Genomic DNA, 22995 nt, shown 5'->3' with positions numbered 1-22995 from the left:
ACTCTAAGAAGAAGACCCACTAGACCCAAGTGCTGGGTCAAGGCAAGGCTAAGAGGGGACTACAAGTTGGGCCCAAGGAAAACTAATGTTTCATTGGTTGGAGAGGGTTAGAGCTTTAATGTGGGGGCAACCCAATGTTGTCATTGGTTTTGAGGGTTAGGATTTAATTAGGAGCCACATGGCGATTCCTCATGCAAGCCCCTTCCTCTCTTTCCAAGCAAAAAGTTCTCATTCTCACGCATCCCGAGGTCATTTACCTTCACTTTTGTCTCTAAGGTTTGTGTTCCAAAGCTTCCATACGGCTGTATGGAAGCATTTATTGTTGTGTTACGGACCAACCTTATGGTGCGGGTTGCTACACAAAGGTGAACTGTACGAAATCCCTTTGCTGCTGTACGGGCTGTTTTGGAGCTGGCACGTGCTTCAAGTGCAGGTTTTCGTAGCTGCTCAGGACTTTCTGCTTCCATTCTAGGGTTCCCTCCTTTGCAGAACAGCTTCTCTCTACTGTTTTCTGGCTTCTATACCCGTAAGCCTTGCTCTTCTCGTTTCAGCTCTCACAAATCTTTATCCTCACTTTCTCTCTCTTTTGCCCTTGATTGGAAGCCAATTCTACACCCTGGTAGTCTGGACAGAGGATAGGTGCAAGACAGAGCTTGTCACTCTACCATGGACAGTGGGTATGGATTTTCTAACTTCCTTTCGTCCTCTTTGAAGTTTATTATTGCTCTTTGTTGTTGGAAGCCCCCTCTTGGCCATGTAGGCTGTGAATAGACACCCAATTACAGAGGGTGTAACCAGATTAGAGCCAAAGGGGCAGTGTGTGGATTTCTTCATGTATTGAGGTCATTTGCTCAGTGTGAGAACTATGTTGATGCATTGTGCCCTAAGAGGCCGGTTAGTGGATTGTGGGATTGCCAGACCCTTAGAGGGATAGATTGGATGCATTTCAAGCCTTGAGGCTGTTTGAGCATTTGTTTTGGACTTGTACTCTTGGTTGCACACAGATGTGAGAAATACCTCAGCCTTGCCAGGTAGTTGGGTGCTAGTGGGTGCACTGAAATTGGATGCCTTTTGAAGCCAAGTGCTAGCTTGTGTAACGGACAGCTAGTATAGCAGAGTGCAAGGGTGAGCCCTTGGTGTAAGAATACTATTTTCCATTGCCAAAGGAACTAAATAAATACTAAAAGGGGCACCAAGGTATGTGGTGTCTCATGTTTGATTTCATTGAGCAAGGGCACTCTAGCCTCCATCCAGTTTCTTTTTCAAAATTGTTTCTAAGTGGTTTTGTGCTTAATGAATTGGTTGAAAGATATGCAATGTGGCTGTAAATGACATGGATGCTAAGCTAGTTACATTTTACTACCCTATGAACAAGATTCTTGGTGGAGAACATAAGACCGTGCCAACCACTGCACTTGCGGGAATAACTTGCATGATCCATGTCAACCATGGTTATGGGCACGTTAACCCGTGCAAGTATGGAGACTTTAGTTATCTACTGCAACCACCACACTGATTAGTAATGCGGAACACATGGCACTTCACATGTGAATGTAACCATATGGTTGACTTGGGGGCCATATAGGCCACCCCCTTATACTTTCTCCTTATCCATTTGCAAGTACTCACGTTTGCTTCAGCTTGTTGTTTGCTCCCTTGCACTCCAATCTCATTCCATTGCTTCCCGCACCCAACAGTGGTATCAAAGTAGGTGCTCTTACTCCTACATGTCTCACCTCGTGCTTTTTGCTCAGCATACCTTCTTGCCCAGAGGCTGTTGTGCAAACTCCTCAGAAAACTGAGGACTAGCCCGGATAAGACCCCCTGCCAATCGCTGCCAAACTCTGAAGAGACTCCGCATCAAGGGAGAGCCCTTCCCTGTAAGGAGGGCCTCCGACAAGAGCCATCTGTGTGACTGCTGCCACTGACCACCCGTGCGAGGGGTGTTTCGAAGGAGACCGCGCTGCAGAAGAAGCTTCCAAGGCTCTATACCTGGAGTGAGGCCCCTCACTACCGACCTGCCCAACAAGACTCTGCTCTGCATCTCCGGATCAATGATGACCAATCCTCCCTGGGCCTGGGGCAGGATCACTGTCTGTCAGGCTACCCTGGCTCAGGTGTTACGTGTGCCATCCGATCCTGCCCAGAGGAAATTGCGCACCAAGCGCCTCAACTATCCCATGCATCCCCTGTGAAAACACTAGCACGAGGCTATGTACCAGGCGGTAGCAAGGAGGACCTGGTTAGCCACCAAGGCCCTTCCTGCAAGAGAGAGTTTGGCCGAGCTCTAGTACAAAAGCTTGCGCCGAACACTCTCTAGGACCGGGGAGATCTGCTACTCTGCTGAAATATCAATGCCAACCTAGCAGCCAAGGTATCTCACTGTCGGCCCCCTCAGAATCCACCAAAAGCCTAGTGCTGAGCCCCAATCCTGGATCTCCTGTACCACCTCTATTGCTGCAAGAAAGCCGACTTATTTGGTCCAGTTGATCCTGGAGCCTGAGGCTAGACAATACACTGCCAAGGCCTCCCTAACTGCATCCAAGCTCCGAGCAGAGCCCTCTACAAAAAGGGCTGTGTCATCTGCAAACTCTGTTCAAGAGAGTGATCAGTCTCCACTGTCTCAAGTCCGAGTGATCCCCCCCCTTCGGCACATCTATTATCGCAATTACACAAGCATCCAAAATTATGCTTATACATGCATTTAATTGCGTGTCGGAACTATATAATAGATGTGTTTTTAAATGTGCAACAGAGTTTAAATTTTATATTGTAGGTTGGTACATGTGCATCATGGCTTGCCAAACATTGCCCATGATTACAATAGCACCTATTTTAATAAAAATATCAATGCTATGCACACGTCAAAAACCATAATATGCTTTTTGCCAAACGTACATATACAAAAATTAAGTGAGGTGAGGAGAATGAATCAAGCACATCCAGCCACGACTCAGGGTCGAAGGGAGAGAGCCCGAGTCGAAGATCTCCTGAAAGCCAAGCGGAGGGGGGTATGAATGCACTCCCAGAAGCACCTAAAGAAAGTCGGGGACAACCGGTCCTCCCCGGGGCACTTCTAGGATGGAAGAGCCCGAAGGGCCTCCCAAAGCTCCGCATCCGATAAAGGCGCATCTAACTAGCTGCTCACACTCCGGGAGACCACCTCCAGAATGTGCGCCCAAACTGAATCTCGGGCTGCCAAAACCTGTGGGGACCCCTCCTCGGCCTGGAACAAGCACCGATAGAAATCCAAGGTCAACTCCAAGATCTCATTCGGATCCGAGTGCATCTACCCACTAGAGCCTCTCAATCTCTGCAACTGTGTGCCAGCTGATCTAGGGCCAGTGGCTTGAAAGAACTGCCTGGTCATCCTATCACCCTATTGTACCCACCGAGATCTAGAGGAATGGTAGGAGTACTCAGCCCGCCTCACCTCAGTATCCTGAAGCTCCAAGTGAGCGCACTCATACCGGTCTACTAACCACTGCGACTCTGAATCCTGCTCCCGAAGACGTTCAATGGAGGCCAAGTCCCGCCGCAAAGCCCTCTCTCTCTCCTGAACAGTATGACAGCAGTACATAGCATGGGTGCGAAGCTCCTCACCGCTCCGCTGAATCGCTTCAGCTGCCCACACGGCCCACCCTCCCTACGGGGGGGGCTCTGGCTGCTGCCAACTAGCTGTAATACTCTGTTGTACCTCCTCCTCTAGGAGCAAAGCATCTAGAATGCAGACCCCTCTCTGCGGTAGGCAACGACAGGGCTGCTCTAGGTGAAGAACGATAGTGTAATAAAGGGGAAAAAGAGGCTAAGTTAGAGGCCCTTTAGGTGGAAAATGTGGAGGGACTATATGAGTCTCCATCCACCCCCTACTATGTACTTTTTGATGTGACATCTAATCCTATCTACTCTCCCTTCCTCCTTCCTGCCTACGCTCACTCAATCTTTCTCACACACAGCCAGACGCAGCCAGTGCATCAAATGGTAGCGGCTTCTACACAGCAAAGGGTTGGTGGTGGGCAGCAAGCCACTTTTGATGACATGTTGGCAGATTCTTTGCGATTCATACAGGGCCCTACCTAAGGCCATCAAACTTGAGATGCCCTTCTCCGATTATGCGAACCTCAAGCGTGATGATGCCCGCACTTTTCGAGGTTACACACACAAGAATTATGCAGCCAAGGATATCGAGGACAAACTCACAGTGCATAAGTTTAAAGGGGACACTCTCACTCCCAATGAGTTGGAGGAGTGGCTCACGAAGCTGGAAGACTATTTCCGCTTCTCCCCCAAATCTGAGGAGGAGCGCATCATTTTTGCAAGTATGCATATGCACGACTATGCCCACACATGGTGGCAATACATGAGGGATTCGCCTCAGAGACCAACCACTTGGAGGGGTTTCAAAGAATTGATGGTCACTACATTTGTATCCTCCACTTGTATTATATCAATACTTGGCTAAATTTTATGCCTTGTCACAGACCGGTACAATCCAAGAGTACTTGCAATGCTTTTGGAGGCTTTCCCTATTTGTGCAAGACGTATCTGAAAAGGTAAAGCTATTGCGTTTCATCCGTGGGTTAAATTCTTCTCTCGCTGCAAATGTGAAGGCACACAACCCTCAAACAATTGAGAGGGCAGCTCAGCTTGCAGAAGTATGCCATGGGCAGCTCGCATGCTACGGGGTATGACGCTGCGTCAAATCCTAAGTTTGCTGAGTGGACTGACAAGAAATCTGCAGCAGCACCATTTCCTCGCTTTCCTATTGTCTCAGGTAGTAAGATGCCCTATGCCAGGCCTTACAAGTATCCTGATGCCAAGCCTGGAGGCAAGCCTACTGCTGGAAATGAGCAGGCTGAGATAAAACAGCATACACGTGCAATAATGGACAGCAGAAAGAAGGCCAACTTATGTTTCAAATGTGGCGAAAAATGGACTCCTAAGCACAAGAATGTGTGCAAGATGCGCAACAGTGGTACTGCCAAGCTCAACATTATCATTGACCTCTCAGATGACGAGGAATTGTTTGATGCCCCAGGTTCTTTGGATACGTCTCAGGATGAGATGGCAAATACACATGATGCAGATGAGGCTCCTCACACTGGAGCCACGAAGGGCACTGACTTTCCTTTTGATCCTAGTGGTGCTACTGTGCATGACACTCATGCTTCGCATTCGTATGAGATTCTGCCCACTGGTGGCATGAGAGGCCGTAGGCCAACACTCTTTTCTATGGAGCATCAAGATGCGATACCTTTTTATGCACGTGAAGATGCAAGTGGTAATGCTCCTATGAACGAGGATGAGGTTTATTGGGATGCCCAGCCAACACTTTATACTATTTCCATGCATGCCCTGATGGGTGCCAAAAGTGCTGATACTATCAGATTAACATGGATGATTAATGGCAAGATTGTGCATGTGGACAACGGTACAGTTTTGTTAACTGCAAGACCTTACAGAGGGTTGGACTGATTGCTACCGAGATAAACCATTGGCTGAGAGTAGAAGTGGCCAATGGACAGCATATGATCAGTAGATCTTGTTGCCAAGATGCAAGGATTAAGTTCTCTGGTGACTATACTTTTGCAGGTGATCTCTTGGCACTTGACATGGGCCCAATAGATGTTGTCCTAGGCTGTGATTGGTTGCAATCACTGGGCAAAATCAGCATGGATTTCAATGCCTTAACACTCAGCTTTGTCCACAGGGATCGATCAGTTACATTGCATGGTATTGCAGCTCCTAAATTGCAGGTCATTTCAGCAAGACAATTGGCCAAAGAGCTCAAGAGGGCAGCGCCATATATGCATTAAATGTGTCAATAACTAAAGAGGGTGGCACTCCCCGTGTTGATGATTGTGATATGCAGAGATTGCTCTCAGAGTTTGCAGATGTATTTGCTGATTTGCCATCACAGTTGCCTCCAAGAAGAGATGTAGATCATGCCATAGTCCTGGAACCTGGCAGTAAGCCAATCAATAAGGCCCCATACCGACTCTCTAAGGTAGAACGGGAAGAAGTGGCAACTCAAGTGAGGGACTTACTTCAGAAGAGTTTCATCACTCATAGCACTTCTCCTTTTGCATCCCCTGTGCTCCTGGTGAAAAAGAAGGATGGTTCTTACCGTATGTGCATTGACTACAGAGACTTGAATAAGGTCACCATCAAAAACAGGTTTTCAATCCCTAGGATAGATGACCTCATGGATGAACTCAAGGGTGCTCAATTTTTCACTAAGATTGATTTGAGGTCCGGCTATCATCAAATTAGAATGAAAGCTGGGAATGAGCACAAAACAGCCTTTTGCACAGAGAGGGGACTGTATGAATTCAAGGTGATGCCTTTTGGATTGACCAATGCACCAGCTACCTTCCACGCACTCATGAACAAGATTTTGCAGCCTCTCCTTTTCAAATATGTGCTGGTATTTTTTTATGGCATCCTCATTTACAGCAAGGATAAGCACGAACACATCAAACATGTCAAGCAAGTGCTGGAAATTTTGAGGTTGCATCAGCTTTATGCTAAAGCCAGCAAATGCACCTTTATGGCACAAGAGGTTGAGTATCTTGGTCACATTGTGAGCAAGGATGGCATTTGAGTGGATCTTGCAAAGGTGAAATGCATTGAGGATTGGCCGCAGCCACGCAACCCTACTCAGTTGTGGGGATTTCTAGGTCTTGCTTCCTTCTACAGGAGCTTTATTCGCAAGTTTGCCAAGAGGGCAACCCCTCTGACAGACCTTTTGAAGAAGGATGCTTTTATGTTGTCTACAGATACACAGCGCAACTTTGCCCTCACTCATGCTCCTGTGTTGGTATGCCCTGATTTTTCACGTACTTTCATTGTGGAGACAGATGCCAGTGGCAAAGGATTAGGAGTTGTGCTAAGACAGGAACACAGGGTAATTGCTTTTGAAAGCAGGAAATTGGATGCCAAGGAACTAGATTATCATGTGTATGATCAAGAAATGTTGGCTATCCTCCATGCTTTCAAAAAATGGAACCACTACTTGTACAGTAGCAAAATCAAGGTTAAGACAGATCACAGGACACTCAGGTATTTCCTTACGGAGCCCAACTTGTCAATAAAGCAGAAGAGGTGGCTGGCTAAGGTTCAGCCTTACGATTTCAACGTCGAGTACAGGAAAGGGAAAGAAAATGTGGTTGCAGATGCCTTATCCCGTATGTGGGCTTGCAGTTTGTCTGCCATTTCTACCATCTACCAAGAGTGGATTCATGGTATTCAAGAAGAATACATGCAGGATTCTAAGGCAGCTTCCATATTTGTGGAGTTACAGAGGCCATCGAGCCAGGGGCATGCTGAATGGCAGGAATTATTTACGGCAGTGGGTACTTCTCTTACACCTAGCACTGCTTACCGCCCTGAGACGGATGGACAATCAGAAAGGGTGAACAAATGACTGGAGGAGTATTTGAGGCATTTCTGTCACGACACACAGAAGTCTTGGGATAAGTGGTTGGCACTTGCTGAATTTTGTTACAACAGTACAAAGCACATCTCTATTGGCATGAGCCCTTTCGAGGGCTATGTATGGATGCACAATGGGTATGCCATCTTTAGTTGCAAACATGGCTGTGAAAAATCAGCAAGCAAGAAATGACTTGGAGAGTATGGATGCCCTTCTGCAATTGGCTAAAAAGAATATGCAGGATGCCCAAGCCAAACAGAAGAAGTATGCCGATGAACACAGGAGGTATCTGTCTTTTTAAGTAGGGGATTATGTGCACTTACGCCTCCATAAGAACCGTTATGCCTCGCTGAAAGGTAACACCAACACGAAGCTTGCTCACAGGTATTACGGTCCCTACAGGATCATCCGCAAAGTTGGCGAGGTGGCGTATGAGTTGGAGCTACCCAGGACCTCCTGGATTCATAATGTTTTCCATGTGTCCTGCTGAAGCCACATGTCGGACAGCATGTCCAAGTCCTTCCTGAGCTACCACCTATGGATGAGGAGGGCCACATACTCTATGTCCCGGAGCGCATCATGGGTTTTCAGGATCACGTACTCCGAAACAAAGTCTACACCGAGTATCTTATCAAATGGCAGGGACTCCCTGAGGATGAGAACTCATGGCAGCCAAAGAGCATTGTCCAGGACAACCCCTATCTCCTACCAGGCTGACTATTATTTGCTGTTTGCTGCACCTATTTAACAGCCCGCATATGAAATTTTGAGGGCGAAATTCTATGGGAAGGGATGGCTGTAATGAAGGGGGAAAAGAGGCCAAGTTAGAGGCCCTTTAGGTGGAAAATGTGGAGGGACTATATAAGTCTCCATCCACCCCCTACTATGTACTTTTTGATGTGACATCTAATCCTATCTACTCTCCCTTCCTCCTTCCTGCCTACGCTCACTCAATCTCTCTCTCTCTTCCCTACTCCCTCTCATTCTATCCCCTCTTCCTACCACATTTTCTCTTTCCTACCCTTCTCCTCCCTTCTTCCCCTATCTCTCTCCCCTTCTGCTAGTCTATCCCCCTTTCTCTAAATCTGCCCCTACCCCCTTTTCTACAAATAGGGGAGTGGTCCGAGAGGGTAGTCCCTGCTAGAATACTGGTGGCTCCACCCTTGTGCATGGCCCAATCTCTGACATAGAATCTATCTAGTCTCTCAAGTAGACCATCATGCCGCCGCTGCCTAAAGGAGAAATTGAGACTACCAGGAGACCTAGAGAACTCCGGTTCCCTCCAAGGGTCCCGACCGCAGATCGAGAAAATGAATTGCTCCCAAGTGCTTATTTTCGAAGCCAGCATCCTGGAATAAGAAGCACCCCAACGCTTGTCCTCCTCAAACTCCAGATTGTTGAAGTCACCTCCAACATCCACGAGTCCACATCCGGGAGGGACTTCGTCAACCGCCTCCATAAGGGGGGTCGCTGCTGTCTACAAGCTAGGACATACACATTGAGAACCCCAATCCTGGAGTCCCCAACCCTCAAACCCATCCATACTGCTCTGCTTGGGATGAGCTCGCCCTGATCGTACACATCCGCTCCAACAGACTGGGGCACCGGAATGCAGACCCCCCCACTCCTGCCAATCGCGGGGGACCATACCTCGAGGCCTCTCCTTGGAAGGAGGTGTCGTCTACGTCGAACATCTACGGCTGAAAACATATGCGGCTGGATCAAGAGGAAGTCCACTGTCCACCCAACCACTGCCCTCTACAACTCCTGTCGAAGTAACAGATGCTGCGGCTGCTGACGCGCACGTTCGTGAAGCCCGTGCATGTTCCAACTCACCATGGTTCAACTCATGGGGAGGTGGGGGGGAGTGGAGAATAGAGCTCACCTATGAGTGGGAGCCTGTAATGAAACCTAAGACCTCTCGAACTTCGATGCGGGTTTAGATGGAGAGTAATCTGTGTCAGTACGGTGTCACACCAGGGGACATGGCCTGCTTTAGCTGAACCTCGGGTCCCAGGTGAAGCACACAGACTGCAACACCCAGCTCCCAACGGTCAGATGAGAAGCCAAGCTGAAAAGTGGCGGTGGGTGACCCACATCTCCCTCCCCTGGGGGCATACCACTCCTCCATCATGTCAAACATCTGCTGCTGCACCATAAGGTCGAACAATGAGGGAGTCCACTGCTCCTCTCCAGACGCCATGAAGAGAAACCCCAAGAAAGGGTGCGACCGCGAGCCAAACACTCCTATAGAGCCTCCTCGGGGCTGCAAAATCAAGATAGACACCTCTAGAGCCATCGGGTATCTATCAGGGATCTCAAGATAGTTCCACGGTCCTAGCCGCCAAAACTCTCTAGGTAGAGGCTGTCCTAGACGAGGCTTGGGACCTGGAAGCTACGAAAACAGACCGCCTAAGCTCTACTACGTGGAGGACGACGCACCCAAACTATGCTGTGCCTAGGAAGAGGGGCCCGAGGCCTGCTGCAAGGAAGAGGACTCTGGCACCCCCTTGCCTGAAGGCACACGTCTGGAGAGAGAAGGAAGATGGGTAACGGAGGGGGCGGAGGGGGCTGCAGGAGGCAGGGAGGGGAGGCGAGCAAGAGGGGGAGGGGCGAGTGGTACGGGTGACTACAGGATCAGGGGGAGGGGACGGGGGGACTGAGGGGAGGGGCAAAGGCGGGGGAGTCAGGAGGGGGGCGGCCCCAATGGAGGGTCCACCGAGACCTGCTTAGCAGTGGCTCCAGGCGCTAGCTGCAAAGGGACTTGGGCGCTCTGCTCTACTGGTGCCTGCAGCTCAGTTGGGAGATCGAAGAAAGTCTCCTCCTGCTCCATAGGGGCAACCTCTGCTAGCTTCTCTTGAGACTAAGGGATCGCCGATCGGGCTCTCTCGTGCTCTCTGACCCTAGCCCGATACCCGCAATGCTTGAGGGCTGCCTTGCTCGGCTTCTTGTGTTCAACCTTGGTCCAAGTCCACTGAGAGGGCTCGACCCATCCTTCGATGGACTGGAGAATGGATCTATTCTCCTTCGGGAGCCCCAAGAAGTGGAGCGTCACCAGGAAGCGAGGTACACGATGAGTCGTGTCCATGTCAGCCTTTGTGAAGCCATGGTACCAAGGGAAGAGAAAGACCAGATGAGGACCAAGAAAGATAGGGCTCTGCTCCACAAGTGACAAGGTGGTCTCTGGAGAGCTCAGCTGGAGAAGGAAGACCCCTCTCCCATAGATGGTGACCTCCTGGATATCATCTCCTAGGGCTAAATTCACCTGAAGCCAATTCCGAATCTGTCGCCTCAAGGGGGTGAGACCAACAATCTGGCCTACCAGGGCCCTATCCTAAAGAGCCTCCATTGCACTTTGGACCTGTTGCTTATCCTCCGGACAAAGCAAAACCTTAACAGTATTGGAAGTCAAAGGTGCTGCCATTTGAGCCCCTCTTGCCAGAGCAAAGGTCACTGTCATGTTTGATCTTCAGAAAACAGCAATTAGCCCGCTGCTGTGTGAAAAGGAAGGCAGAACAAAGGGATACCCTCCACTACAGCCGATGGGTCCAAACAAAGTGAAACATGAGTTTTCACCGTGTATGCAACTGAAGCAATCAGCCTTTTCTTTCCTGAGAAGAATACCACAAGAGGTGTATTGCATTCACAACTCGTGCCAGTGTCAGGCTGTCAACTCAATGCAAAAACCCCCAAAGTTGCTTAAGCATTCAACTATTGCCCCTTTTCTAGCTGCTGCAGAAAGCACTGAAAATGCATCTGATTTCCCCTTTTTCTATGCAAAGGCGTGCAACTTTTATACTCAGCAAATCTCAGATTTTCTGTAATTTTCTGACAGTGAAAGACTGACAGATGGGTGGAATTTGAAGGCAAAAACTGTCTCTGCAACTGTCTCTTCTTTCCTTTCTTTCTTTTTTTGGGACAGTAACTAGATGAGTAACCAACCGGTTACACTAACCAAACTAACTGGCTCTGGTCTGGTTAGTCTGTAACTGAGCTCTAACCACAGTAGCTGGACTGATCCCAGTCTGGTTACACTAACCAAACTGGTCTGATTAGGTCAGGCTGACTGGACCAAGGTTAGGCTAACTGGGTACTGGTTCAACTAACCAATGTCAACTAACCAAGGTCAACCAACCCATGGTTAACTAACTACAATTAAGTTAACGAGGATTACCCTAACCACAGTCAGCCACGTCAACTCCTGCAGAGCAATGGAGAGGCAACGGACGGCGACGATCTCTACCTCCACGAAGTCTTCTACGCCGCAGTTCCACGAATAAGTACCAGTAGCCGAATCAGCTCCACGAATCAACAGCTATGCTCTCAGCCAACATACGTAGACAACACCTCCACGCTCGTCCAACCCGAACTAGTCAATCGGACGTGCGTGCAGCAATGCTCCTCAGCAAAACGCTCCTCTACGCTATTGGTGCCCAGCCAGCCTTCCAAAGCCTCTTTGTGACGAAAGGTAGGCTATGGTGATCAGCCAAGCTTCCAAGAGCAACATGCGACCCCTAACAGCCACCCCATTCCTCTTCTGTTGATCAGCCTTCTTCGAGGCCTTTCCCGCGACACCCTTCTTGGAGGCATGGCAGCAGCTAGAGGCTGCACAACAGCAACGTGACAGAGGGAGGAGCTATGGAAGCAGCAGCAACGTTGAAGCAGCCTCCAAGGTAGCAACGGGAGAGTCACGCAAAGTTGGCAGCGATGGGCGAGAGGCGACGAGCAGGGTGAGCGACAAGCAACGACGAGCAACGTGAACGAGAGCTCCAAGTCCACTCTGAACGATAGCGTGAAGGACAGCTCCAGGGTGAACGACAGCTTGAGATGCTCTAGCGTTCCACCGCATGCTTGCCTGCCATGCTAATCATCACGACATTAAAAGAATATATCCTTTACACTCCAAAAGCCAAAAGGCTGAGCAGAAAAAGTACTCAACCTCTGCCTATCAAGAGATGAAGGAACTTATGTCCTTGCAGCTCCAATCCTGTAAATTTGGACTGCAACTACATGCTCGAGAGTGCGCCTTGCCCTTCTCTACTAGTACCGGTGCTGCTCTAGTTGCTATTGGAGGCACTCAAGATGGTGGAAGAGATTAAGGATCTGCCAGTCAAAAGCTGCAGGACAGCACTTTGCAAGGGGGTCCTTTGATTGGACTATTTTTTCCAGGTCACTTTTTAAGACAGATGTGCATTTTGCTCAGTACATGAGCAGCCACTTTTAGCATTCACATTTGCAGAAATTGCTGTCAATTCTTACCTGACATTTGCAGCTAGCAGCCAAATACTTTGAGCAGCCAGCTCTTTGCAGTGATAGCCTTGAGGCTTTGACATTTGCAGGGCACTAGACCTATCTCTCCATCACAAGCACCTACTGCCACCGCAACCACTTCTGGTTCATCGACCACTACTCCTGCACTGCTTGCCGCAGACCTCCCACACCCAAACAGATTCATTGGGATCAAAGAGATGCATAGGCACATGCAATGATTGCTATGAACAGCAAGAGGAGATAATAACTCACATTCAATCTTGCAAGACAGCCAAGGATGCATGGGATACATTTGGCCAGTCTTTATTAGATTTGCAATGAGGCCCGGGTTGCTATTTACGCAGACAACTGGATACGGTTAAGATGAACAAAGAGATAGAATGGATGCCTATCTTACCAAAATTAAGGATTTTAGAGAGCAGCTCGTCAATGTTGATGAGAATGTGCCAGATTCGTAGGTAGTGTCTATGACACTTGATGGGCTCCCTGACTCATACCAAGGATTCGCTGCGACACTGAGGCTACTGGCCATGGGTAGCCCCAACCACTACAGATTCAATCAGCTTGTTTCCCTTTTCCTGCAAGAGGAGCAGAGCCGCACCAATCTTGCTGCCTCCATTCATGCAGATCAAGCCTTTGCTATAGATTGTAGAGGCAAGGGCAAAGGGGGCAAGGATTTCAGCAAGCCCAAGACTTATGAACCTTCATCAACTTCTGCCCCATCAGATGGGAAGAGAAAAAACAGCAAGTGATGGAATTATTGCAAGAAGCCGAGTCATGACATCTCTGAATGCCGCAAGTGTAGAGCTTCAGAGAAGGAAAAACAGCAAACAGGCCTTGCTGTCACAAATTCCTTTGCTGCACCTGAGCATATTCATAAGGCAGCAAACATTGCTCATCATGAGTGGGCATTTGTTGTAACATGCCACTACCATCCAGAGAAGCATGCTACAGCCTTGTCTGTCTCAGATTCTGAGTCAAATTGGTATTTAACAGTGGTGCTTCTAAGCACATCACTTCCTGCAAATCTCTCTCAGTCATTGGGGCTGCTCCACATGGTGGCACAGTGACATGTGCCAACAATGCATCTTATCCCATGAAAAGCGATTGTCCAAGTAGAGGTCATCTCATTATCAAGGGATACAGTTACACTTTTGGACGAGTTATATGTGCCAGGATAAAAAAGAACCTCATTTCTGTCTCTGTCATCTCCTTGAATGGCTTTCGAGTTCTTTTTCACAGTTATCAATGTGCCGTGTATGACAACCGGTACAATGATTGTATTGTACTTATTGGGTCACTTTCCAATGGGCTGTACCACCTTGATGTTTATGAAAAACAACCAGCTATTGAGGCAAACTTGGTATCAAAATCTGTAATTTCAGATTCTCGCTTGTGGCATGAGAGATCGGGGCATCTCAATTACAAGAGTCTGGTGGAAATGGACTCAGCCGATATGGTGGTTGCACTCCCAGCCATGCATGCACCTACTAAACATGTTTGTGAGGGCTGCTTGGTGGGCAAAATGTGCAGTTCTCATTTCCAAAGGAGAAAGTTGGTGCAGCCAGAAAGTTGCATCTCATAAATAGTGATGTATGTGGGCCGATGTGGACAGCATCACTTGGATGCTACTTATACTTTTCCATATTCGTGGATGACCTCACCAGGTTCACGTGCATATATGGCATGAAAGACAAGTCAGATGTCTTCTCATGTTTTAGACATTTTCTTGCCATGGCTGAACATGAAACTCTTGGCTCTCCGCACAGACAGGGGAGTGAGTATATGTCCTGTGAGTTTTCTGAATTTTTAGCAGCCTGGGGTATCATTCATCGACATATACACCACAGCAAAATGGGCTTGCAGAGAAGAAAATGGAGATGGGCAGATGCATGCTGAAGGGCAAGTCTTTGCCGAACAAATTTTGGTTTGGATTCCATCATGTGTTCCAATTATGTACTCAACAGAGTACCCACTCGGGCATTGAAACTATCACAGCCTACAATCCTGTTACTTCACATATGCAGGTGTTTGGGTGATTGACATATGCACATGTTCCATCTCAACTGAGGCATAAGCTTGAGGACAAGGCCATCAAATGCATATTTATTGGCTACAGCTCAGAAAGCAAGGGAAATGGCTGTATCAGCCTAGCACAAGCAAGGTTATCATCAGCAGGGATGTTTTTTATGCTGAGAATATGCCTTTACCTTGGCTGGATTGCAAAAAACAGCCATCCATTGAGGCCTCAAATGACTTTGATTCCTTGCTGCCCCTCTTCCAATCACCTATAGATTCAGAACAGCCAGTGCAGAGCATAATGCCCTACTCAGCTTGATATGCTTCCAACTGATCCCCATGCTATTGAGCAGGCAGTTGAAGAGGAGAGGGCTGTCATTAGACGGCAAAAATCAGTCCCTCGTTGGCCTTGGACACTCTCAGGGATAGCAAGCAATCTGAGCCTTTACCAGCCCGCACTAGACATGCGAACAAACAAATGCAAGGTAATTTCTTGGCTGTAGCTTTAATTGCCACTGCTTGTAATAAAGAGCCTCTATGTTAGAAGGATGCTTTTGACAGCAAAGAATGGATGGATGCCATGAGAGCTGAACTTGAGTGCATTCATGCAAATGGCACTTGGGAGTTGTGTGATTTGCTTGAAGGCAAGTGTGCTATAGGCACAAAATGGGTGTATAAGGTCAAACAGAAAGCTGATGGCAACATTGACTGCTTCAAAGTCTTAATGCTTGAAAAAAACATACAACCAGCTTCCAATAGGAGCTGTTGATGAAAACAAAGAAAAGAAATGGTTGCCAACTACAAGAACAACCATCCATTTCCAGAGCTCACGGCTCATCGCCTATAGAGAGTCCAAAACAGGTCTACATGCCCAACGAATACCCCTCGCGGAAAGGGTGTAGAAAACTCATGCCGGCAATTTCTGGCAAAGCCGCTCCCGCTTCTCGACTGTCGCTCTCGAGCCTGGAGTACCACGCTCCTAAATGGCGCGCAATGTGAAGATCCTACCAGATGGCTACTAGAGTAGCGTAGAGGGATCGACTGGACCCCCATCACCCTGCTGCATCTGACCACCCATACATTCCAGGCAGTGATGCTAGAGACGGTCTCCCAAACACCATCCTCCAAGAGAGCTGGTGGGCGTGAACGGGTGGGCTGAACTGCGTCATGGTCCATAGCTCTCAATTCGGGCAACCTGCAGTCCATGTATCCTGTAAGCCGGCGTGATAGGGTCGATCGCAAAGGCATGGCCTCCCTCCGTGAGCCAGGCCACCATCCCCCACATGAAATCCCTGCTCAGCTCTTTCACCTTATGAATCTGCAAAGCACTAACTTAAAGGAGATTCTTGCAAAGAAAAGACAGCGAAGAGTATCATTTATGCAATTCCACCTCCATCTTATGCTCATCAAAGCACAAGCTTAAAGGAGATTCTTGCGAACATCTGAACCATAAAAGACATCAAATAATATCATTTATGCACCTTTGTTGGTGGTGAAAGAAATGGTGCCAATCCCTTGACTTGGCACTTCTTGTTGTCTCCAATGCCCCATCTGTGAACCCCAAACGAGGGCAACAGGGCTTGACATGTTACATGTACAAGGCACATGTAGGGCCGGAGTGAGAGAGACTGCCCACATGGGCAGCAATCAGACGTCAGCCACATGGGCCACCAAACCCACCAGAGCTTGTTGTCCTACAGTCCTCCATTAGGGCTGTGAATAGGGCCATCTTCAAGGCTGGCTGTGGGGCTGAAAGATGCCCAGCCATGGGCCCATTCAGAGAGTAGGAGGGGCTGGTACAGAGCCAGCAACAGGGCGCCTACATGGCAGGGCCCTTACAGGTCCTGGAAGGAACCTAACAGGCTGGAAATATGACAATTCCGACCTTGCTTCCTGACTTTGTCTTGTACATTAAGGATCTGAATACATTGTTTTGGCTATGTCTATTTATTATGGCTTCTTCTTAAACCAAAATTTTAGTAAGTGGCTTTTATGTGATTCTTGGTTGCAGGTTGGCAGGTGTGCAGACTGGCTGGCAAACAGTCAGTGCAAGGCACCAGCAGAAGGGCTCGGTTATATGTAGAAGAGGCTGCATTTCAGTCACGGCAGCCTTACAGACTGCAGTCAGCAGTTTGTGGAAAAATTTGCAGGTGGGCCTGTTTTGATCGTCTGGCAGATTGATGGGGTGGCCAGTCTGTAAATATCTGGTCAGCCAGACAGAGGGCTTCCTAGCAATATAAAGGCCCCATTGAGGGGGCATTCCTAGGTTCAGTTTTGTAGCAGTTCTCATCCAGATTGGGCTCCACTGGTACATAGGTAGGTAGGAGAGTACACGTGTGAGCAGGAGGGAGCTGCTATGGAGCTCACCCTAGAGCAAGCCTACAAGAGGCATGTGGTGATCCAGGAGGGGTTCAGCTGCAGAGGATTCAGGAAACAGAGCTCGTGTTGCTGCTATACCTCAGCACATGTCTGCTGCAGGTGGGTATACTTTTAAACCTTCTTTTCTACGGAATTCTACATCTATAGATGAGATCTATTTTGGCTGTACATCTGTGTTTCTCTCTGATCTGAAAGTGCTTTCTATATCTTCTTGTATCTGCACAAGTCTTGAAGCAAGGTAACTGGGGTTGTACCGTTTCATATCTTCCGTGCTACGTGTCTTGCTATCTTAGTTGGTCATTGCGGGACTTACTTCTATCTACATGTCGTATTAGCTAGGCTATGCCACAGGCAAGTGTAGGTGTGTTTTCCAGCAGTGTGGGGGTGTGGGGGTCGGTGGGATGTGCACATGTGGGTTGGGTTTATACAAAAGGAAAGCTAAAGTTCAGTTTTGGGTTGTTGCACAAAAGGACGGCGAGAACTGCAGTTAAACAAGCAGAGCTTCATCAAATCCACAGGGAGAGATCTAACCTAGTACTGTGGGAAATTCAAGTTTCAAACCATGCAGAGCCTGCTGGCTGGGCAATATTTCCTCTCCCACATATGTTTCCTTAGATGTTACTTATGCAGCAAATGTTTTTCTCCCTTTCTTTTGCGAAGAAGGGGAGGCGGGGTAAGAAGGGGGGGTGCATGCAGACAATAAGGGGGATCGCACCTGCAAGCCACGAGAAATAGCCTCAACCTCTGCACTGGCAGCAAGGTTCGTTGACATATTCACCCTGATCCCCTCTTCATCAGCTTCTTTCTTCGTTTCCTAAGGTGGAGCCAAAAGGTAAGAAGATGTCGTGCTCAATCGAGAAAGCCATTTTTGACAAGGGGAGATTAATTAACCTCACCTGAAATGTTACTTCCTTCTCAACGATATGCAGCTTTGCTTCATCTAAGCTCTTATCAATGGGCAAGCTTTTCTCAACACTTTGCTCTTCCAATTCAGCACTTGCCAATGAGTCCTCCCAGTTTTGCATAGATAGAGTTGGAGATGGATAGAGAGTTGGTTGGAGTACTGCAGCAGCTACAGTCTTTGCAACATGTTCTAAATCCCCTTTAATGTCATCATCTCCATGATCAATTTTTCCAGGTTCTTGCATAGAGTCTGAGTCAAATTTCGGAAATGGCCCCTGTTCCTCTATACACTCTGAAACCAGCATAGAATTCGAAAAAATGGCACCAGGTGCACTGGTCAGCCCTGTGTTATCTATAACAGCTATCTCTCCTCTCATTCGAGCACTTTCTATTGAATCTTCCCTTCCCGATGGAATATCACTCCCATGATTCGAATATTTTACAGATTGTTTCAAACCATTGGAAGATGTAAATGCATCTACTGCAGAACTAGGCGATGATGGTCCGCCGGTGCTGGAAGCAGATGTTTGAGAGAAAACAGTTGCATCAGTTGGGAAAGCATCCAGACCCACTGCCAAGGTACCTAGATGAACAGCATAGGAGGTACTATTTGATACCATAGTCTGCACATGAGCATAAGGAGATCCAAAGGTATCAACATCAAACAAACTCTTGTTGCTTCCTTTATTGCTTGCAACGAGTGCATCGGATAAATTTGCTGGGTCACCTGAACCAGTACTTCTGTTACTGCTTGCAAGTCTACTCAGCTCACCCTCTCCTATGGGCTTAGCTGTGTTCTCAAATGCATCCTCTCTCAAGTGTCCTCCACCAGCATCCTTTCTACTTGGAAGATCAGACTCAAGCTCCCCAATCCATTTACCCTCCTCCATCTTGGCCAAAAATAAAGACTCAGTTTTGCTGGCACTTGGTGTCCTGTTAAAGCGGAAGAGAGCCAACGGAGAGCCCGGCTGCACTGGAGAACTGACATCTACCTTGTCGTCTGGCTTTTGAAGGGTAGAAATTGAAACAGGGTTTCCAGTTGATGTACCATTAAAAGCCAAGCGAAATGTTGATGCATCCAAAATCTTGGTCTCTACTACTGCAGGAGCTTCTTTTGCCAGGCCATCACCTTCCAACCTCCCCAGCAAGTAAGGTGGCTGTGAGGGTTCTGAATATAATGACTTGCCCAGAGCTGGCAAAGTCTCTGAAACAGCAGATGGAATCACGCAAACCGTTGGAGGAGCCAAAGTGCTGCCAACTGGGCCAAACTGGCCACTAATATTTTGGGAAGTTAATTGAATATCGCTTGTTGCTGCACCTACAAAGGATGATTGTAAAATGAGTCTAGTTGGACCATCCACTATTAGATTCTCAGCATTTCCACTTGGACCAAAGTCTGCACTCAATCCCTCCGCATTCACCTGACCCACCCTCACCCTTCCTTCTAGTGTGTTCTCGCTATCATTGTGCGTCTTTTTCGAAATCCACTGACCACCATCTTGAGCCACAAATTGATCCTCCAGATGCTCTTGATTCTCTACCCTTGTAATCCTATGCTCTGGAAAGGATCTCAAACCGTCTTTATGAGTGCTAGCGCCAGGGTAAGGTGGTGCTATGGGCCCTGCATACCCACCAGTATGATAGGTTGGCAACTGTAGCAGCTCATGCTTCCTATAATCATTCATCTCCTGGGGTAAGTTCTCCAGGTTTGCAAAAGGAATAGACACCTGTTGGGGAGCAATCTGGTTCTCAATATAGAACATTTGTTGTTGAGAATCAAGAGGCATGTTTGAAGGTTTCAAGGCTCTATTCGCATATTCATTGTGAGGTTGCACTGTTGTCCCCGCGTACAGCTGGTCCACAAAACCTCCAGTAACACCTTGGAAGGCTGGCAAATGCTGGTGACCCCCACTGTACTTCATTGTGTTCTCCTGGAATACAACACGGGGTGAGGGTGGAGCAGAACCCACATGTAAAATAGGAGCTGAGACTGCCCCCAGGCCTGGTTGATTGACTGGTTGTGAAGCAACAGATTTGTGAGGCAACTGCACAGTCAAAGCATCCTCTTGTTGAAGAGAGTTTTCTGGATGTCTAAATGCCACCATGTCATGACCTAATCTACCGGCATGAGGATATAACTGTGAGAAAGCTTGCTGATAGTGAGTCAGTGCTTGCTCCTGAGCTTGCAAACTTGGTGGTGCAGCCTGCTGCATTGGATCCATCCTTCCGTAACCCTCCCAATGAGCTTCTGCGGGTTGCTGCCACACTGCCTGGGGCGGTTGTAATTGTCTCTGAGCAACAAAAGCCTGATTCTCAAACCGTGTATCTGTTGCTAAAGAAGGCACCCCAATTTCAACATGCGGATCTTGCTGAGCTATCAATTCACTATACAAGGCTACCCTAGGCATCCTGCCATAGGAATCAACAGCAGGCATAATACCAAAAGTATTTACTCTGGCATCTGCCACGCGCCACTGCTCCATTCGATACAATTGATCCAGGGTGTTTCCAAAACCCAGCACTGTCTCTTGCTGAGCCTTTGTTGGTGAATCGGTCACTCTCTTGCCTTCAAGAGTTTGATAAGGGCTATTGTGCTGGCCCTGCTGGGAACCAACAGAAGACGATGCAGATCTTACACCTTCCACTTCCTGGTGGTTCCCATCCAGTCGCACTGCGGGAGCCTTGCTCAATTGATCTGGGTGAAAATGAGAAGAAATATCTGGCACAGCATATTGCCTGACCTGAGACGTTTGTGAAAATTTTGGAGGAGAGGACGGGGCAGATGGGGGTGAGGAAAATTTCCTTGACGAAACTGGATTGTTGGCTTGAGGCATCACCACGTGCATTGACTGCACTAAGGACGTCTCAGGAACTGGGGCTGCCAACAATGCAACAGACACAGTTTCTGGAATCCCAGAAGCATTCCAGGCACCCGACGTCTCAAGTCCCATCAAATTACTTGAAGAGCTGACAGTCACGGATATCCCATTTATTGCATCAACGTACCTTTGATCTGTGTTTCTTGGGTCTGATGAATCATTCAACTGGCCCACATCGTACTCAGTCGGGGAAAATAGGAAAATTCTCAACCTGGACGAGCCCTCGCCTGCTTCCAACTTGTCGTATTCTTCCATCATATTTTCGACGTCTTCGTCGGACGATACAGAGATAAGTGCGTCAAGGTCTTCATCAGGAAGCTGGTACTTCAACAAAACAGCTCGGCCATAAAGCTGCGTCATCTTGCGCATAAGATCAATGTAGTTTGTATGGCGACGCACTGAAAGTATCCGCGTTTCGCCTCCTGCATAACGGAGCCTTCCATCACCAGGTCTCGGTAGAATTTTGCCCCCGAAACTGCACATGAATTTGACTCGGGGACCAGGATGGTCTCCCAAGGAGCTATTTCCGGACGAGCATGTCCGACAGACGGTTTCGACGTGCTGGACATTCACATTTCCTCATGTTAGGAAAATCTGAAGTCAAAAAATCTAATAAAATCATCGTCCTCGCAAGAAGAAAGAACCGATCTATGCCTTCAACTTTACCTTTTCGGAAGCAGCTGAAACAGACGCCTCAGAGAGACTTCCCGATGCCAAACGGGCGTTTCCAACAATCCCTGCGAAATCTTCATATTGCTGATAATCTGGCAGCTCCCCAAAAGGCTGGTGAAGTTTACCCGGCTGCATCATAGTTTCAAAAAAGATCCTGGGAGAATGATCGCGTATTAAATCAGCTTCGTGGCATAACAAAAGCTCTTCCGAAAAAAACAGATGCAAAGGAGGGTATTGTGGATGACAGAGTACCCAACCAACCAGGAGGAGACATACCTGAGGCATCAAAATCTTGAGGGCCTGGCGCAACCATTCTCATCAAATAATCGATTGCGATGCCCTGTCCGTCATCAAGCGATCTTCGAGCGGCCTCCCGTTGGGAACAATTCTGTGCTGCCAATCCGGACATTCCCGATCCTCCAAGCAATACTTACACACCGACTTGTCGAGCACAGCTATGGAAGCGACTTCTCTGACGATCATCGTTGTGGACGGCCTCGCATTTACCATGATTGGAAAAAAATCGATCCATAAACCAGAGATTCTGTGTTGGGAAGTGCTTCAATCAGTTTCTGTGCGTGCCATGAAACTAACCGACTTGGAGAAGCTCCTTACAATCTGTGTCGTTCCATTTGCTCACTGTATACCGATGTAGACAAGAGCTAGGAGGCGGACTGCATACTATCACATCTGTGCTGGTGGAAGCAAATACCAATATGCGAGGGCACACAAAGCAATCTAGATCTCATGTTTGTAGGGAGGGAGCGCCAGCTGCGTAACAAGACAAGCGCCCAAACAGACACAATCATATAATCTATATTGTTTCTTCGTCTTATTAGTACTTATCGAGTTCCCATAGGGTTTAGCCATTTCACTTAACCTTTACCCCAGTTGCACATGATTCTGCCTCTTCACATCCCAAGTTAGTTTAAGTCCACCACACTTGCATAGCCAACGTTTCACAAGCAAGAACAAGAAACACCCTAGATGCCATAGTTGCCATGGCCAGTCATGACTGGTGGCTTCTTTGAAGAATGTAAGCTGCCTCGTCTGGCCCATTTGGTTGACGAAAATTTTCATTACAAAGTTTGGGAGTGTAGGAAGGACCAGCAACTCAAACCTCTCGACTCGAGTCAAAGCTCAAGCACCATATTTTCAAAGAAGATTTGCTTTATTTGCATCAGTTTCAACTGAGCAAATAGAGGGAAAAAGTATGCGAGATGGGTGACGTGATTGTATGGTAATATGGAAAATCAGAAAGAAGGTATGAACTTTCATAGACTTTCACCTTGTGTGGACGTCTTTTTGGGTGCTGGGAAGATATCTGCAGAGGTGCCGTAGTGTTCCTCTGTAAACTTTGGGTCCACTTTGTATGTCACCTTTTCGATCATTACTGGCCATTCACCTTGCTGCAAATCGTTTGTGTCTTTGTATTGT

The 22995-nt window shown here is 47.9% G+C and overlaps 1 protein-coding gene across 1 annotated transcript in view; it reads right to left on the bottom strand.

The window, feature by feature from the left end:
* LOC147892442 (RAF-like serine/threonine-protein kinase PRAF) overlaps positions 1-22353 on the bottom strand; it is a 49244-nt gene extending 26891 nt beyond the window's left edge. The window contains exons 1-4 of the mRNA XM_087387623.1: positions 21835-22353; positions 21553-21712; positions 18001-21447; positions 17820-17918 (exon numbers count right to left, since the gene is read on the bottom strand). Of these exons, the coding sequence (XP_087243749.1) occupies positions 17820-17918; positions 18001-21447; positions 21553-21696 (3690 nt within the window). The 5' untranslated portion in view covers positions 21697-21712; positions 21835-22353. The remainder of the gene's footprint in view (positions 1-17819; positions 17919-18000; positions 21448-21552; positions 21713-21834) is intronic.
* Positions 22354-22995: the final 642 nt, after the last annotated feature.

The sequence above is a fragment of the Dipteris shenzhenensis genome, chromosome 16 (assembly GCF_047967505.1).
Source record: "Dipteris shenzhenensis isolate YYH24624 ecotype China chromosome 16, Dip_SZ_1.0, whole genome shotgun sequence".
NCBI lineage: Eukaryota > Viridiplantae > Streptophyta > Polypodiopsida > Gleicheniales > Dipteridaceae > Dipteris > Dipteris shenzhenensis.
Note: the sequence above shows the minus strand (reverse complement) of the source record. Positions and strands in the feature narration are given on the sequence as shown.